At 37.5% G+C, this 19,739-nt stretch overlaps 1 protein-coding gene across 1 annotated transcript in view; it reads left to right on the forward strand.

The window, feature by feature from the left end:
- TAX1BP1 (Tax1 binding protein 1) overlaps window positions 1-19,739 on the forward strand; it is a 47,133-nt gene that overhangs the window by 10,784 nt on the left and 16,610 nt on the right. Inside the window, exons 3-7 of the mRNA XM_056118613.1 lie at window positions 3,798-3,900; window positions 8,485-8,672; window positions 15,160-15,318; window positions 18,847-18,995; window positions 19,229-19,319. Coding sequence (XP_055974588.1) covers window positions 3,798-3,900; window positions 8,485-8,672; window positions 15,160-15,318; window positions 18,847-18,995; window positions 19,229-19,319 — 690 coding nt within the window. The remainder of the gene's footprint in view (window positions 1-3,797; window positions 3,901-8,484; window positions 8,673-15,159; window positions 15,319-18,846; window positions 18,996-19,228; window positions 19,320-19,739) is intronic.

Genomic DNA, 19,739 nt, shown 5'->3' on the forward strand with positions numbered 1-19,739 from the left:
ACAAATTAATAATATGAAACATACTCTTTCCACTTTTTTTTGCCAAGATAATATTTAAAATTCAATACAAGTTCAAGAATGTAGTAAAACTTCTAGAAGATAAGGAATAAGAAAGAAAAATATTACCATTACTAATAACAATGCAGCACACTGGTGTATAGTTACATAAACTTACTATATACATATAGATGTATATAACAGTATGTGCTGTTGATACATTGTGCAATTCATTTGATTACATTTTTACTATTGGACATCTTTACTATTGGACAATCTGTAGACAGTGCATAATAAAAATGTTTATTCATTCTTTTCATAGGCAAGTTTTTGAAAATATCATTACCATATTTATGGTATTATATGTTTTTAAACATACTATGCTGCAGATTGTTCTTAAGAATAACTTTTATTTATTTACTTCGTAGTTCTTGTGCCTAAGGGGTCAAACTCAGGGCATTGCTCTTAGAAAATGATCCATATATCTGGCCCTCTCAGAGATAATTTTAATAGATACAGTGGTGACAGGCAGGCAGGGAGAAAGTCCCCAGATAATGGAAATGTGTGATATGCTTGAGAAAGTACGAATTGAATTTACATGGCATAGTTTAGAAGATGAATTGTGGAGGTTTGGTTTGGATCATGTTGTGGATTGTTTTAATGTTTGGTTGAAAAATAGTTTTTAAGCAGCGATGAATAAAATTCAGAGATGAACTTTAATCTTGCAGTGTTCAGTAAGACAAATTTTAATTAAAATAACAGAGGCAAAGAGAACACTCCTAATTTTCTAGAAGAGGTGATGAAAACCTTTAGTTGAAAAGGCAATCAGTTATGACTAATGATCCTGTAAGTAGACTCCAAGGACTCACCAAGTAAATGAATTGGGACTGGAGCTAATTTTGGAGCTTTGAGTAGATTCAGAGTGCAAGAAGGTGATGTGTGGGGAATACTTAAATATGAAAAATATTGGTCTTTCTCTCATGGGAGCAAGTCAGAGTGAGCTGGAATAGGTTAAATAGGATATTGCTGACTTGCCCTGATAGCCAGGACTCAGAAATGTGAGTGAAGAATTAATTGACTATTATTCAGACTGGATATTGGAAAGGGTAGGAACTTGAACATTGGACACAAATAGGAAATCAAGAGGACAAAGGGTACTATTGTGGTTTGGAGTGTATTAAGATGGTTTATTGAACATGAAGTTCAAGTGGGAAGGAAATAAGTGAAGTCAGATAAACGCTGTAACTTGAGTTAGAAGTTTTTAAACATTATTGTCTGGGACATGGAGGGAGGCTTCAGCCACACTTGGCTACTCCTGGCTTTGGGCTCAGGGTCACTGCTGCTCTGGGGGATCAGATCCCTCTGGTGCCAGGGATTGAATTGGGTTCGGCTGAGTGCAAGGCAGGCATCTTAGCCCTCGCCATAGAGATTATTTTTCCATTTAGCTTTTTTAAATCTCTCTCTTTTAATATTGACTAGTTTTAATTACAACTAAAATCAGCACAGTACATATTGTTTTATTCTTTGCAAAGATATTTCACTAATAGTTATATTTTATGGTAGGGAATTGTGGTCCAGAGAAGTAATCATTCAAATTTGGTAGTTGAAATTTGAATTTCATGAACTGACCTTAAAGACTTTCTTTGACAGTCTGGTTAGGTGAGAGATCGGATAATCCAAAAATTAACAAGAATTTCCTAATAAGTTGTAGTGATAAAGTTAAAATACAGAGAAAGGTTTAGAACTGCACCCAATACCGTGTCTTTATTAAGTCAAGCATTAGATGTACCAGATTGTTATGTCACATGCTATATGTTTGAGTTTTAGTATTCTGTTTGTGTTTATGAATTTGATTTGATCTTGGTTATGTATGTGTACAAGCATACACTTTGATTTGTGGTTGGTAAAAATTAAATTACATTATAAAATATATTACTCTAAAAGTCATGAGTTGTTATTATGGGTTCTTTTTCTTCATTTTTTATTTTTACTTCATTCATGTAGATTTTGGGCCCTGGTTGTGCTCATGATCACCCCTGGCACTGCTTTTGCGGGACTGTATGGAGTACTGGGGATCAACTGGGGTCATGTATGTGCAAGGCAAGGGCCTTGACCCCTACTATCTCTTCAGGCTGATCTTATATTTTTTGTACTTTAGAGGGTGCCATGTAGACTTCTGAGGAAGTTGAGAGCGCAGTGTTTATGTGTCAGGAGTCACTGTAGGAACACAAAACCTCTCAGTTAGGCACTGTTCTTATAGCATTTGATTGACAACTGGTTAAAACTAACTTTATTTTCCACCATTCCTGGTAATGCTCAGATGTTAACTCCTGGTATACTGCGCTCAGGAATCACTCCTGGCAGTGCTTGGGACTATGTGGGATGCTTGGGATTGAACCTGGGTCAGTTGCATGCAAAGCAAGTGCCTCACCTCTCTGACCCCACTTTAATTTTGTTGTGTTTTTAATATTTTTTTTGATACTGAGCAGTGATATGTTTGATTCTTTTCTCACGATTTTGTTTTCTTTTATTGTTTTCCCTATTTCTCTTCTGGTTTTCTTTTCCGGACTTGTTCTCCCTTCTCCCTCTACTTCATTATTTTCTGTCTGCGTGTTATGTATTTCCCACACCTGGCAGTGGTCAGGGATACTCCTGGCTTGGTGCTTAGGGGTTGCTCCTGACTGGGGGCGAAGTAGGTTGGACTGTACAGCACGTGCAAAAGTCAAGCTCTTTGAACTTTTGAAATACTGGGTCAGGTCATCTTCCTGACCCAGTATTTTATCTTATGGAGGTATATTTATGTTTTCTGTTTCTAAGAGTCAGCATTATATTCTTTCTCTGTATACTTAGGCATTTTAGCTTTGTTTTTCTTTTAAATAATATTTACTCTTGATAACATCATTTTTTAAAGCTATAATAAAGTAAACGAAAGAAAATTAATGTCCTTATCCTTTGAACTCCCACCTCCTGGAGATAATTTGTTATTAGTTTGTTCTAAATTTTGCTGTTTCAAAAATGTATAGGGTTTTTTTGGTAGACGTTTTTAGTTGTATTTATTTCTTGGGAATCCTGACTGGCCAGCAGATTTAGTTTGTCTTTCCTACTGTAGGGCTTGTGTATCTCTCTCTTTACCTCCTCCCCAAATCTGTCCGCTTGTATCTCTTGTCTCTTTACAAATTCTCTGTGTTACTTCTAACTGATGGAACAGACAAGAGATCGCTATAAATGGTACAGGTATGACAGAATAGGTAAATATTAAAAGAACAGCAGGCCCCCAAACAAAAGACTCTTTGAGAAATTGATATCAAATTACATTTTGATACAGAGACAGCTGTTTCTCTAATTTTGTTTTGGGGCCATACCCAGCATTGCCCAGACCTTACACCTGACTCTTGTGTCCACGGATTATTCCTGGCGGTGCTTGGGAAACCTTATGGGGTGCTTGGATGGAACTATGTCAGCTGCGTGCAAGGCAAGCATCTTAGCTGCTGTACTATCTCGCTGGCCCCCATAAATTTTTGTTCTGGGTCACATTTGGTAGTGCATGCTGGTTGCTTAGGGACCCCTGGTGCCAGGGCTTTACTGGACTCCCACCTGTAAAACATGCACTCCAGCTTTTTGAACTGAGCCCATAACAGCCCTTGATTACTTAGTTTTATTGTACTGTTAGGTTTGATATACCTGTTAAAAGAATCATAATCTGTAATCCTATTACAACATAGGGTGCAATAAAACGATGCTTCTTCGTCATTTAATTTCAAACCGTTTACTTATAATGTAAACATTTTATTTTCTTTTAGGTTGGATGGAGTACTGCTCGTGACTATTACACATTTTTATGGTCCCCTATGCCAGAAAATTATGTAGAAGGATCAACAGTCAATTGTGTATTAGCATTTCAAGGTAAGAACTGAAAACTGCAAGTCAGTGGAAGTTGTATTATCATTTAAAATGCCCTCTACTCCAAATAACTATTTAGCATGTCCAGGATATTTAAGATTAATTAATACAGTATAAAGAGTGTAGGCCACATGGATGGTATTTTATAAAAACATTTAAGAGTTCTTTTGCTTTGAGCTTAACTTTTATTATTAAAGAAACTTTTTTTCCTGGGTCTTCTGATGATTTTTTTTTCCAAACGATAAAACAGCCCTTTTTATGATACTAGTAAAAAGTACAACAAATTAAGAGGGAGGGGAATACTCAATATGAAAACACAAAGATGATAGGATTATATAGTATATCCCTTTTCTTGAAATAAGTTGGAAATTGTAATATAAAATTAGTTTTTGTATTGGCATTCTATACAGATTAAAAAATACTTAGAACTCTTAGCATAGGATTAATTATCCAGTGGTTTTGTATTATGATTATTTTGTCTTTTGTTTACTTTGAAAATATTTTTTATTTTCCTCCCTTTTGTTGCTGCTCTTGTGATGACCAGTGGTCACATGAACTTGTTTATAGTGACTTCACATTTGGATGTGGTGCTCAAGGTCCCCAACCTTGCGCTTGCTTGAGGATTGCACACTTTCTTTGGAGAACTTGCTAGGGATTGCACACATTTAGTTGTGCTCTTTGAGGGAATTGGACTCCTGGCTTTGGTGCTTGCACATTTCTTTCAGTTGCTGCTCACTGAGTGTTGCACACTTTATTTGCAGTGCTTTCATATTCCTGGCTGTGTGTGTAGGTGAACTGGGGATCAAACTTAACAGCCACATGCTTCCAGGAAAGGTGCTTTTAGCCTCAGAGCCATCCCCTAGACCTTTGACTAAGGGTTTTACTAAAGCAAAAATATTTTCTTTGGTGTCTGGGATTAAATCCAGGTCCTCACATGTAAAGGCTGAGCTCCATCCTTGGAGCAAGTCAGAGTTTTATTGTGGTTTACAATTTGAGTGATGGTTATAGCAACAGATGTTGTTTAGGTCTGGTAAAGTTAATGGACTCTGTATCAACATCATACGGTGCATAGGCAATAAATTGCAGAAAAAAGTCATCAGTAATGTTCAGTTATATAGATGTTACATAGTACATTCATTTTTCTATTAAAAACATCTTACTTGCCTCCATGTTTTGACATTTGTGAACAAAGCAGCTGTAAATGTTTGTACACAACTTTTTGTATTGGTGGATGTTTTCAGTTAAGTTGAATAAATACTGAGGAATCAAATTGCTAGGTCTTATGGTAAGAGTGTTTAGTTTGAAAGAAATAAGTACCTTCTAATGTAGCAATACCGTTTTGTGTTTCTAGCAGCAGAAAATGAGAATTCTTGTTGTACATCTTTGTCAACATTTGGTATTGCCACTGCTTTTGGATTTGTGTGGTTAGAGTTTTTTAAGTTTCTCAAACCAGAAAAGGATAGCACACAAAAAGATAACAGAAGACTTACGTCTCTGATAAATACAACAGCTGAGGTCTCAACAAAGTCTTGAGTCTCATAAAATGTTAAAAGAGAATCATTCACTGTGACCAAGCGGGATTCTTCCCACAGAATGGAAGGATGGTTCAGCATACAGGCATGTTAAGTTAATGTAATAAGAGCATCAGAAAGACAAAATTACATGCTCAAAAAGCATTTAATGAATTTCATTTATGATAAAAACAATTGAGAAGAATGCAAAATAAGGAAGAAAAAGAATTTACCTCTACATAATAAAGTCTAATAGGATAAAATCCAAGTAGTGGTTTGAATGGGCATCTGTGTCTAGTTCCAAATTATAAGGGAAAAGCATTCAGTATTTTGCCATTATGATGTTCGTTTATGGAAAATAATCTATAAACTCAACACAATTCCTAAAGGAATACTAGTGGCCTTTTGTCCAGGAGATAGAACAAGTCTAAAATTTGTATGGAATCATAAATTACCTTGTATAGTCAAAAGAAGTTCTCAGAAAAGAAAATAAATGAAGACATGGTGTGCATGAAATCATGCCCATAGTAATGAAAACAGTGTAGTATTAGAACACATATGCACAGAGATGGTGGAATAGAGAATCCATTAATAGATGCACGCATATATGAAGAACTAATCAATGGCCAAGACAATACAATGGAGAAAAGAAAGCTTCTTCCACAAATAGTATTGGGAACCTGCACTGCCATATGCAAAATAAAACCTGTTTGCATATTAACAGTGTACATAAAATTAACTCCAAATGAATGAAAGACTTTGCTGTTGCGTATACAAATGTGAATTATTTAGAATGGGCCAGGGAGAGAGCACAGGGCTCCTGGGTGCTTTCCTGGGACCTTGATTTGACCCCAGGCGCAGAATGTGCTGTGTTTCCTTGAGTGTGCCAGGCCTGCTGTGCCCTGGGGGCTCCCAGCACTGCCAGCCCCAAGCAGCTCAGCACGTTCAGATTCAAGCATTGAACTGCCTGGCCAGGTGTGTACCCTTCCCTTCCGGCCACAAGCACTTCTTGAGAGCCTCCCTCCCTAAAAGCTGAAAAATACACGGAAGCAAATATAGGTGATACGCTTCAGGACTTGGGCATAAAGCATGTTTGGATACTCAACTCTAAGGGAACCAAAAGTAAGAACAAACCGACTGCATCAAATTAAATCAGAAGAATAAATTGCAGTCCATGGAGTGACTGAGCGCAAACACCTGTGGGAAGCCCTGCGCGAGGAAAGCCCTGTGGTTGCCGAGGCACTGCCTGCCCGTGCTGCTCCTCCTCTCCAAACACATGAGGTGTAACCATCATGGCCCCTTCTCCTGCAGTGCCTGCCTCTACACAACAGACTGTAGCCTCTTGCCCAATCAGAACACTGGTGGAAGGGATTCCTGGGTACCCCTACCATTGCTGAGTGTGGTTCCTATTCAGAAACAAAGGACATTCTATAGTAAAAGACACTATCTAAACGTTTCCCTAGTAGATGGGAGATGTTTGCACATCATTCATCTGACAAGAGCTTTTAATATCCATAATTACATTTAAACAACAAAAGCAAGCAGCCAAGTCAGAAAGTGGGCAAAAGACATTTCTGAATAGACATTTCTCTGAAGATGATATACAGACAGCCCATGGGGGAAAAATGCTCAGTATCATTTTTATTAGGAAAATGCTAAGTAAAATCACAATAAGATGGGTCTATATATCAGAGGTTGGAAATGTGTTTGTGAAAAGGCAGAGAGAGAAAGGAGCTCTGGTACCCTTGGTCAGAATGTAAATTGGCCCACCCTCTGGAAAAGGATATGGCAATTCCTTAAAATAGGAAATTTCTTACAATCCAGCGTTGTCACTCCTAAATATTTATCTGAAGGATGTGTAACACTAATCTGGAAAGATATTTGCCTTCCATTCACAGTAGCATGCACAGTAGACACACCATGGACTCAGTCTGGGCTGAAGCAATAGCACAGCGGTAGGGCGTTTGCCTTGCACTCAGCCAGTCCGGCCGAGCCGGGTTCAATTTCTCTGCCCCTCTCGGAGAGCAGAGCACGGCAAGCTACTGAGAGTATCTCGCCCGCATGGCAAAGCCTGGCAGGCTACCCTTGACATATTCAATATGCCAAACACAGTAACAACAAGTCTCAAAATGGAGACGTTACTGGGCCAGCTCGAGCAAATCAACGAACAACGGGAGGACAGACTCAGTCTAAGTGCCCAATAGATGATTGGATAAAGAAGCTGTAGTGTCAAAATGAAATCAGGAAGTGAAAGGCAATTATAGATAACTTTACTAATCTATAGTATGAGTTACTGGAGCAAGTAAACTGGCAAGAAAAAAATAAAATTAATTCTTTAGACTGTGAAAACTATGGTGGTTACCAGAGGGAAAGGGGATGGGGGAGTGGGAGCTGTAAACAGAAGGGATCTTTCTGCTAGTGGGATGGAACTGCATCTTGTGTGGAGGGAATAACAATTACAGGTAGAGGGGTGATGCTAAGAATACCATGGTAATGTAAACCAGTTATAAGAATGTAAGTCTAAGGGAAGTCGATTTGCTTAAAAAAGGGTTTTTCTTTTGGGGGCAAGGCATAGCATTTAGAGTGCAGTGCTCTGGGTCCATGCAGAGGTTGAAACCAGGGCTCGTGCATGCAGAGCACCCGCTGTCTCCCCAGCCCCCTGAAAAGGAATATAAAAGATAGGTTATGGCTAGGATTTTTTTTTTACATGGGTGTCATAAAATGTTTTGTAGTTAACAAATGTTAAATTTGAGGAAAGACTCCCAACTTCGAGATTTTTTTTTGTTGTTGTTGGTCCTTTCCTGCTCATCAGCAACCTCCCCCTCAAACTGCCTCATTGGAGACTACATACTTGCCTCTGCCATACAAGTTGATTTGGCCAGGAAATATAGGGTAAGGAAATTCTGAGAATCTAAGTGTAAACCTGTGATAGGAAATTTTTGGGGGTGGTTAGATATGAAGTGGGGGGACCATTGTTTTGATGATTTATTTCTTAGCTTTCCTGTATTATCTACCTTTTTGGAATAAAGAGGTGGCAAATATTACAAAACTGAATTTCAAAAAATCTTTCTCTTAGGATATTACCTTCCAAATGATGATGGAGAATTTTATCAGTTCTGTTATGTTACCCATAAGGGTGAAATTCGTGGCGCAAGTACACCATTCCAGTTTCGAGCATCTTCTCCGGTTGAGGAATTGCTTACTATGGAAGATGAAGGAAATTCTGACATGTTGGTTGTGACCACAAAAGCTGGCCTTCTTGAGGTTGGTACCAACAGAGAGCTGTTCATTCATAGAGGGAAAAAACGGTTTTAGAAGACTGGGGGTATGGTAAGGTGGTAGAGCACCTATGTGAGATGGATTCACGTTTTTGGCACCACATACATGGCTTCAGCACTGACAGATGTGGTGCCTGTAATAAATTTTGTTTCAATTTAGATCTAATTGACATAACATTTATATTGACATTAACTTTATCAGCAGTAAAACAAAGAGTGTATGTATACTTATTAACTGGGAAATGATCCCCACAGCAATCTAGTTTAAAATCCTTTATCGTATGACTAAAAACGTATTTTCCATAATGAAAAAGTTGTTTTGCGGTGCTAGGGATTGAACCCCGGGTCTCACACATGTTAAGCATGTGCTCTGCTACTGAGCTACACATTCTTGGCCTAGTGACGGAAACCTTAAAGGCATTTTTTTTGTGGGGTGGTGGGCATGGGGCCCACATCCAGCAGTGCTCAGGGTCACTCCTGGCTCTGCACTCGGCTACTCCTGAGGATGCTTGGAGGTCCAAGTAGGATGCTGGGCATCTAACCTGATTAACTGTGTGCAAGGCAAGCTACCTCCCGCACCTGCCCCAATGAAAATTTTTAGATCTGCTAAAAATTTTAGCAATTTTCAGATATTGAAAATTGGTTTTACTTACTGTAGTCTCCATGCAGTGAGTTATTTTGTAATTGGGAGTTGGCACTGTTAAAAGTCCTTCTTCCCTTTTGCATCTTGCTGTTGCCCTTGAAATTATCAGTCTGTTGTCTGTATGAGTCAGGTGTTTGAGTTCACATGTAAGGAGATCCTATGGTATGTGTCTGAATTTTTCTATTTAATGTGATGTACCCGGGCTGGAGCAATAGCACAGCGGTAGGGCCTTGCACACAGCCAACATGGCCGACTCCGAGTTCGATTCCTCCTCCCCTCTTGGAGAGCCCGGCCGTTACCGAGAGTATCTCGCCCGCACGGCAGAGCCTGGCAAGCTACCCGTGATGTACTCGATATGCCAAATACAGTAACAACAAATCTCATGATGGAGACGTTACTGGGCCCGCTCGAGCAAATCGATGAACAACGGGAGGACCGTGACCGTGAGTGTGATGTACCCAGGGTTGGTACATGTTGTTGGCAAATGGTAAAATCTTTATGGTTAAGTAATCTGCCTAGAGTATTTTCACGTCTGTGTGAATTCACACCATGTCTTTATCTGTTTATCACTGATAGATACTTAACTTGATTCTGTTGTTTGCCTGTTTTAAATAGCAATGTAACAAAAACAGAAATTAGTGTTTTCTTTTCCTTAAATATCCAGAAGTAGAACTGCTGATTCTGTAGTAGTTATATTTTTCATTTTTTAGAACCCTCCTCTGGTTTTTCATCATTTCATATTCTTGACAACCCTTTTATTTTTTGATAATAGCCATTCTAGCAGGTGTGAGGTGATAACTCATTGTTTTGATTTCTGTTAGAGATGATCATAAATCTTTATATAGGAAATCTGTATGATTTATTTGGAAAAACGTTTATTCAGATCATCTGTCCAGTTTGAGGGGTGGGAGTAGGAAGCGTAGCTATATCCAGTTGTGCTCAGTGGTCACTCCTGGTGGTGCTTTGGACCATGTAATGCATGTACTTCATTCTCCTGTCATTTTTTTGGGGGGGAGGGGTCACACCCAGCGATACACAGGGGTTACTCCTGGCTCATGCACTCAGGAATCACTTCTAGCAGTGCCCGGGTGACCATATGGGATGCTGGGAATTGAACCCAGGTTGGGCGTGTGCAAGGCAAAAGCTGCTGTGCTATTGCTCAAGCCCCTTTCCCTCTCATTAAAAAAAAAAATCATTGTTATTTGTTCTTGAGGTATGTGAACTCTTTGTATTTTGTATATTAACTTCTTAATAAGATAAATGATTGCAACTTTTTTCTCTTACTTTTTAGGTTACTTTTTCATTTTATTGTTTCCTTTGGTGTGCAGAAAATTTTTAGCTTGATACAGACAAACTGCACGAGATTATATATTTTTGAGTGAGCTTAGGTGTTTAGGCCATGTGCTTGGGACTACTCCCAGCTCTGTACTCAGGGGTTGCTCCCAGCTGTGCTTTGTAGAATAGGAGGGGACCATGCAGATTGAATTAGAGTTCGCTGCACGCAAGGCAAATTCCTTAACTCTGTACTATCTTCTGACCCCTTGAAACTTGAAACTGTATTTTTGCTAAAATAATTTCCAGTGTCAGTTTTGAAATAGTTCATTTTTGGGTCATAATTATGTTTTTACTGTGACTTGGTTTGTTCTTGGTCTGTGAGAATTTTGTGTGTAGCAGATATTTGAAATAAGTAACTAACTCCTGGTAACATGTAGAACTAAACCTTCCTAATGTTCCCCGTCCTCACCTGTATCTGGCCTAATCATTGATTTCAGGGTAGCAATAATCGGAAAACCAACAAGTGGGAAAGTGGTGTAAAGCAAAATTTCTAACTCATTGGATGTGCTGTATCTTAATAGCGGTGAGTTGGAGGAACATATCAATCTCTTGGTTTAGGTTGGTTGTTTTTTGTTTTTAACGGGGCCACACCTGGTGATGCTCAGGAGTAACTCCTGGCTCTACACTAAGGAATTAACTCCTGGTGAGGCTCAGGGACCGTTTAGGATGCAGTTGGATGAACCCCCATCAGCTGTATGCAGGGCAAATACCCTACCTGCTGAACCATCTCTCCAGCCCTATGTTGACCATGAGTGACCTTTTCTTTCTGTTCAAATAAATAAACCTAGTTAAACTATGGTTTATTTTTTTAAAAAAAAACCCTGAAAGTTTTTTACTATTATTTTATAGTTATTGCATTGACTTCAATACAAATTTATGATGTAGATGGGATAAATGAGGCATTGTTAGTGTTCTTAATTTTTAGTACCAGTTTCCCCCACTATTCAAAAGTGTAACATTTCTATGTAGTATCATCTTATGGGTAATTTTTGGGTCTGGCTATTCTGTTGCCACAAATTTGTTTGGAAAACATTTTGAATGTCTCCAAAATACATACTAAATGATGCCAAATAGGAATATTCTGCTTTTATATTATAGGGGAAGTCCTTAGTTATTTTTCTTTTTCTTGTGTTAGGGATTGAATCTAAGGGTTGTTCACACATGCAAGGCAAGTGATCTATCACTGAGCTATATCCTTGGCCCAAAATGTGTAGTTATGAAGGAAAAAAATAGAACAATATTTTTTTGTCTGTTTTTGGGTTACTCCCAACTAGCTTGGGGTTACTTCCTGCGCAGTGCTCATAGTATCACTGTACTTGAGATCACATGGTTTTGGGGATTGAACCTAGACTCTTGGTATGCAAGATTTGTGCTCCAACACATTAATCTGTCCCCTAGTCCTAGGAAAACATTCTTTTTTTCTGTTTGTGATGCTGAGGATTAATCCCAGAATTTATGTATGTACTCTGTCTCTAGACTATAACCCCAGCCTTAGAACATTTCTCATTTTAAGAAATGTCTTAATAGCTTTACCCACATAGAAAATAGGATATTGCATTTGAGTTTCTGTAGAGAACAGCCTTTGTTACTTGTTTTAGAATAGAATTTCAGTGAATTTGCAGTGATACTTGGTCAGTGGCAGGTCATTGCTTTTTCTTTATAGGTAGATGACTGTCTTTTATGTGTAGGTATTTTATCTCCATAAATTAATTTTATTTATCTTTAAAAACTGAGAGTAGAGCAAATAAAAGGTTATAGGTACTTTATTAGACAGTTGAACCAAGAAGATTAGAAGGAACCAGTCATCTTTTATTGTGAATTCTTTTATATCTTGCTTTCTCCCTTCTAGAAATTCCTCTCTTATCTTAAACAAATGTAACTTTTATAGGCTGACTAAAACATTTTGTGATGACAGCTGCCTGTTGATTATGGTTTTTAGCTCAATACTTTGAATGTTAGTCAGAGATGCTGAAGCATGTCCAGCTCTTAAGAAAAATGTAGTTGGGATTTATATTGCCGTTTATAGAATGGTTGTTAGACCACCCTGATTTCAAGGCCTTAGTTAGAAAACATTGGGTGTTTTGGCATCTTTGTGTGTCTTGTGCTTCTCTAAGTAATTTGGAGTATCGCATAGTTTGACTTTTTCCCACTGATACATGACATTTTAAGAAGAGAATTTACATTGCTGTCTCTGATTTTTCTGAGGCAAAATATTTTGATGTTCTCGCCAGCTTCTTAAAATAAGTATTTCAAATCTCTGCATTCATCACAACATCTTACTCATTCTCTTTGAAATTGCACAAAATTAGTACCAATGTTGGAATAGAACATTGATGATAGTGATTAAATGAGACAGTTCAATATGTGGATCTGGACTGGAATCTAGATTTTTCAAAAGTAGATACATTGGGGGACAATGGGAAATATTTAACTTTATATTCTTTTCTGGATATTACAAAATTGATATCTAGTTATGATTTGAATAGGGATTTATATTAGGATATGCTTCCTCTGAAGTGCTTATGGGTGCAGTTTTTGCAGTTGTGTTTTAGATGATTTAGCAACAAAAATTACATAGGTAAACTTAACATATAAAGTGAACTATAGTAAATACAGCAAAATAGTAATGAATATGGAGGTAATATGTCTATTAATCACTGGGGAAAAGTTGTTCTTTTATGATGGTTCATTGCTATATGTCAGATGTATCTTCAGTTTTAATCTGCCAGGTTGAGAGTCTAAAACCATTTATAAAAATTTAAGTAGAAAATGTCAAAGGAATACAGTAAATAAATGTTTTGCATTTGAGGAAATTTACTCCTGCCATTTTTATTTGGATTGATGGAGAATGTTGAGGTTCATTTTAAATATGTTCAACTCTTCAACTCTCATAAAAATCATTTTAGAGTTGAATCAATTTGGTTTCTGATTCCTGGGGAAAAAATTGGGGGGTTACCGGGGGAGAATATTTTAGCTAAATAAATGATTCCGCCTTTGTGAAGTCTTTCCTCTGAGTTTACATTCTTTCCCCTTTAGAATCAAAGACTTCTGACTGATGAGAAATATTAGGCAAGTTATTTATTACCTAAGACCCTTAATTTAGTAATTTTCTTTAAGAATATTGCAATGTTGCATCTCCCTCCTCCCCTCCCTTCTTCCCCCTACTGAATATAGCTTAGCTATTTGTGTTCTCACAAGGATCAGCTGCATCACTACTAGATTGTTACAGTAGGAATTTTGGTTTTAAACTTGCACTTTAAAAAAGTCTGATTAGACAAACAGGCCATGTTTTGTGTTTCTATATTTATATAGACATTTATATTTATAGAAATTTACTCTTTAGTTACTTTAAATATATCCATAAATACATATTCATAAATATTTTTATTGGGCTGGAGTGATAGCACAGCGGGTAGGGCATTTTCTTTGCACACAGCCAACCTGGCCAACCCGAGTTCGATTCCTCTGCCTTTGATTCCTCTGCCCCTCTCGGAGAGCCCGGCAAGCTACCAAGAGTATCTTGCCGGCATGACAAAGCCTGGCAAGCCACCGAGACGTATTCTATATGCCAAACACAGTAACAAGTCTCACAATGTTACTGGGGCCGCTTGAGCAAATCGATGAACAATGGGAGGATAGTGACAGTGAAAAGTTTTTATTACTTTAGTTAAAGAACCAGAAATTTTATTAATCCAGTAGCAAAAGCCTTAATAGCATAAGGAAATTCTTATGGATATAAAGATTTTTCATGTAGTTGTAGTCAAGAAAAGGTACACACTAACAAAAGTCCAGAATTCAGGTACTTAGAAAACTTAATTTGAAAAGTACAGATTTGAGAAGTGATGAGCAATTTGATAATGAAATTTATTCATTTCACATCTATTGGTATCTTCTTTGCCCAAACCCAAAAAAAGGGTGAAATGTATAATTCATGAATTTTTCCATCAGAAGACTGGAAAAATCTGCGTAATCTGTGGTAATTATGAGAGTTGCTTCTTTGCATTTCTTTGTTCACTGTATCACTCACTGGTTGAATAACTTGAGCGGGCGCCAGTAATGTCTCTATTCCTCCCAGCCCTGAGATTTTAGCAGCCTTTTCTTACTCGTCTTTTCCCAATGATTGGAGGCTCGTTCAGGGTCAGGGGAATGAGACCTATTGTCGTTACTGTATTTGGCATATTAAATACGCCACAGGTAGCTAGCCAGGCTCTGCCCTTGTGAGTAGGATACTCTTGGTAGCTTACCGGGCTCTCCGAGAGACATAAATGGGTAGGAAGTGTCTTATAATGTGTCTTCGTGGCCGAGTGGTCCAGAAAATGGCGTGGAGCGTGGCAGTGGTTGGGCAGTGGAGGTCGGCTGCCAGGGCTCGGTCCCTTGAGGTGGGGAGGGCTCAACCCACCTCACAGCCTGGCACAGAGTCTTTGTTATTTTGAATTAAACTGGATTTGTACATTTTAGGGTTATTAAGAGCACATTATATTTTGTGTCTTAACAGTTAAAAATTGAGAAAACTTTGAAAGAAAAAGAAGAACTGTTAAAGTTAATTTCTGTTCTGGAAAAAGAAACAGCACAGCTTCGAGAACAAGTTGAAAGAATGGAAAAAGAACTTAACCAGGAGAAAGAGCAATGTGAGCAGCTGCAAACAGAGAATAAGGTTGGTTGTGTCTTAAATAGCTGAGTACTGTTTTCAAGAACTGAACAGTTATAGTGAGTAAAAATCATTTAAAAAACTATTTATTGGACCAGAGCAATAGTGCAGCAGATTGAGCGCTTGTCATGCATGGGGCCAACCTGGACTTGATCCCTGGCACTCCATATGATCCCCCAGGCCTGCCAGGAGTCATCCCTGAGCTCAGAACCAGGAGTAAGTCCTGAACACCACCAAATATGACCTCATCACTTCCCCCCCTCCAAAAGAATATCAAAGTCCTATTAATCTGTTGTCAAGTGTTCTCTTTCTGTAGATGGTTAAAATATTTTTATATTTGGCTTAATGAGATTGTTAGTCTGTGACAACTATTTTAGATGTTTTTCTTTATTTTAGATGTTTTATGTGTAATTATAGAAGTTTTATATAAGGGATTGGTGGGAAAATATATTTATATAAACACCAAATGAAGGGAAATTAAAGTAGTTAAAAATTACTTTTCAAGACTGGATTTAGTGAAGTGTAGAAATTTGATGTTATTTCAGTTTTTAAAAATATTTAGAAGGCACACATAGAATTAAGCAATGAGCACAATTATAAATCTCAAATATTTGTGATGTCTTAAGGTTTATTACCACTCTCACTTTAAGGAATATGTAGTTTTTGGAAATACTGGTATAATTCAGGATATGGTTTGGTTTGGGAGTTATATTTTTTATGTGAATCTTAAGCTGTTATGCACCAAATATTAGAATGCATTAAAATTTTGTATGTGCCTATCTTGCCTTTTAGGGCATTTAGCTAAATGTTTTAGTCAATTGTTGTAATTCCTTTGTTACTCTCTATTTTTAATTGGAACTAAATTTGACATTTTGCTGAAGCTGAGTGCCTTGTTTTTTCTTTCATTCTTGGTAAGCCCGAACTGTAGACATAAGACAGAAAATGACTCATGAAGATGACCCATTACATACAACATGTACTTAAGGGATCAAGAATACTTTGAAATGTGGTCCTAAAGTATTGATTTTTGTTGTAGTTGTTGCCATACCTGGCATGGTAGTTGGTCTTGTGGAGTTGCTTTTGGGTGGGGTGGCCTGGTGACCATGTGGTGCTGTGATCAAGCCAGAGGTTCCCACCTTCAGAGCTTATGCTCCTTGCATTTTGTTTTTATGGCTTTTGTTTTTGTCTTCTTGGTCACACCCAGCGATGCTCGGGTTACTTCTGGCTCTGCACTCAATAATTATTCCTGGTGGTGCTCGAGGGACCATTATGGGATGCCAGGGATGGGAAACAAACCATGCAAAACAAACACCTTACCTGCTGTTCTATATATAGCTCTGGCCCTGCTCTATTTATTTTTAAGAATGCAGTTTACTCTACAGAACTTCTTTCGAAGCTAATCTTTGCCTCTGGGCAAGCTATTCAAATTGGTGAAAAATACCTAGATTAATTAAATCTATAGCCTATTTGAAGCACTAAGAGTATTCAATAAAACTAAAATATAAAACGTAAAAAAAATTTTAATGAAAACCTCTACTCTGAATTTATTAGGACAAATATCAGAAGTGATTTAGATTTTATAAGGATTGTATATTGACAGCAATTATAGTAGAGGGGGAAACTTTACTTTGGTGTGTCACTGAAATTGGCAAGTGTTCGGTTTAGCTAACTAGTCTTTGGGTAATGGCACAGATTAAGTGAAGCAGATAATTGCTTTGAGAAGAAATAAAGACAATATAGTGAATGTGTTTGACCAATACTGTCATTAAACTTTATAGTGAAGTGTAGATGTAATGTAGAAGTTTCGTATCCTAGCAGATATTTAAATGTCACATTCTACCCATAAGTTAACCAGCTGATATACTCCTGAAAAGCAAAGTATCATATACATTATGTAGTAAATAATGTATATTATATTTATATATTATATATGTATTATAGCACAGCGGTAGGGCGTTCGCCTTACAAGCGGCCAACATGGCCGACCCGAGTTCGATTCCTCCGCCCCTCTCGGAGAGCCCGGCAAGCTACCGAGAGTATTCGATATGCCAGACACAGTAACAACAAAGTCTCCAATGGAGACGTTACTGGGCCCGCTCGAGCAAATCGACGATCAACGGGAGGGCCTTTACCCTTTACCTTACCACGTAGCAAATATTTTAAAGTATATAATGTAGATATTATGTGTGATATGTTTAATAGAATAGTGATTTTCTTGAATTTTTTTGTTTTGGTTGGGTAGGTGAGTTTTAATTTGATGGGAAATTAAAAAATGTTTTTAAACCATTCCCCCCCCCCCTTTTTTTTTAAGAGATGAGGCCAGAGCAGTAGTATAGCAGGTGGGATATTTGGCATTTGGGATGTTTGCTTGCACACATCCAATCGGGGTTTGATCCCTGGCATCCCATATGGTCTCTGATCGCCAGCTTTACTGGGTGTGGCACCCAAAACAGTAAAAAATAGAGACCATTTCCAATGCTGGTTTAGAGACACTTGGGTCCTATCTGAAAGTGCTCAGGGCCCACTTGAATCACACCTGGCAGTGCCAGGTTGGGGGACAGGAGAGTTGAGGGGTGGAGAGCATGCAGTATTGGGGATCAGTCTCAACTTCGTATTACTTAGGAGGCCATGGCTGTACTACTTGAACTATTTTCTCAGCCCAATTTGTTTTAATTTATCAATGTTTCTTCTTTATAGTTTTTTATAGTAAAGTATCTGTATGTGAACTATGGGTTTTATTATTCTATAAATGGGGCAGAAATAACCTTATTTCTTTATTTTTAATTTTTAAAAAATAGCATTTTTTGTTGATTTTTTGGGTCATACTCAGCTGTGCTAGGTTTAATTCCAAACCCAGGCTCCTGTCAGCAAAGCATATGCTAGCCTGTCAAGGAAAAGGCCTTATTTTATTCTTAGAACAGTTTGAGTAAGTTATTATAAATTAGTTGATTTTCTAAATATATCAGTTTTTTAAAATTTCTAAGTTATAAGGTATACTATTTCATTTTATATAGAAATATGTTTGTTGTGTATGCGAGCTTTTTAATATTTCTTTTTGTTCTTTAAATATTTGTTCAGATCACATAATCACTGCTTGGGCCTTTATCTTGGTGCTGTTACCAGTGGTACCACTTGATCTATTTGCAAAACCAGTGGATGTTTACCTTGGTAGTAACATGAAAGCTGATATTTTATCAGGGTAACATTGAAATGTGGAACACAAACAATGAAAGATGTTTTTTCTTTTTTTTCTCTTTCTAATTTTTTGCTTGCCTTGTGATGAAGACAACTGTGAGAAAATTAGACTAAATTAAAACTAAAAGTGTGCATGAAAAATCCAGGAAAGGGGAAATAATATATATGAAAAGCTAAATGAATGTCAGTGGTAATTTCATGTTTAGTTTTTAGTCTTTGTTTAAAAATTTTGGAGGGAACAAGTCAAGGTTCAAATATTTAAGAATGTATAGATTTTTTAGCTATAAATTTAACCTACTCAAATTTCTGTGTTCCTCATTATGCTTTATTGTTTTTAAGGGGCTTAATGAAGCATCACAAACTTTAAAAGTGGAAAATGAAGACTTAAAGAAGAGGTACAATGATGCTATGTCTAAATCTTCCCAGCTTGAGGAAGATATTTTGTCAGTGACACAAAGAGCAATTGCAAAAGAAACTGAATTAGACAGGTACTTCTGATGCTTCTTTATAAAGTCTTTATGCTTAAATTTTTTTTATTGTTTGTTTTTGAGCCACCCCTGGTAGTGTTCAGACGCTACTCTGGAGTTCTTGGGAGACCATGGGTATTGTTCCTACGCCTCCCACCCATAATCGTCCAAACTTAGAGCTTTCCACCTGGCTCCTTAAAAATTTTTAAACAAAGTTTTTGGTGTCTGTATTAACGTTATTCAATCTAACTCAGTTTAAAGGACAAACTCAGGAAGACACAGTATGAAAGAGAACAATTTGAATGTCAGTTGAAGATGGAAAAGGATGAAAAGGAACTTTATAAGGTGATTAACATTTCATTTTTATTATCTCTTGCTTTATAACAAAATACCTCAGATTTTACTATTTAGGAATTTGGAAATAACTCACTGTGGTGATTTTAACTCAGGTTCTCTGACAGAGTTGCAGTCAGGATTTTGGCAAGGGATGAAGTCAACTAAAAGACCTCATTGGAACTGGAGGTCTGTCAGAGTGACTCATTTCACATGGCCTTTGGCGGAAGACCTATCTGTGTGGCTTTGTCATAGACTGTTTGAATGTTTGCCAGCATCTCACAGTGAATTTAACCTGGAGCGAGCAGCACTGTCTGAAGAGAAAGCAAGGAGGCAGTTGCTGGCTTCCAGAGTTAAACATTGTCAGTCAGCTTGCTCAAGGAAAAGAGGAATTAAGTTCTATTTCTTCAAGTAAATTTTATTTGAAAGGCA

Source organism: Sorex fumeus, unplaced genomic scaffold (assembly GCF_029834395.1).
Source record: "Sorex fumeus unplaced genomic scaffold, SorFum_2.1 ptg000037l, whole genome shotgun sequence".
Classification (NCBI taxonomy): Eukaryota; Metazoa; Chordata; class Mammalia; order Eulipotyphla; family Soricidae; genus Sorex; species Sorex fumeus.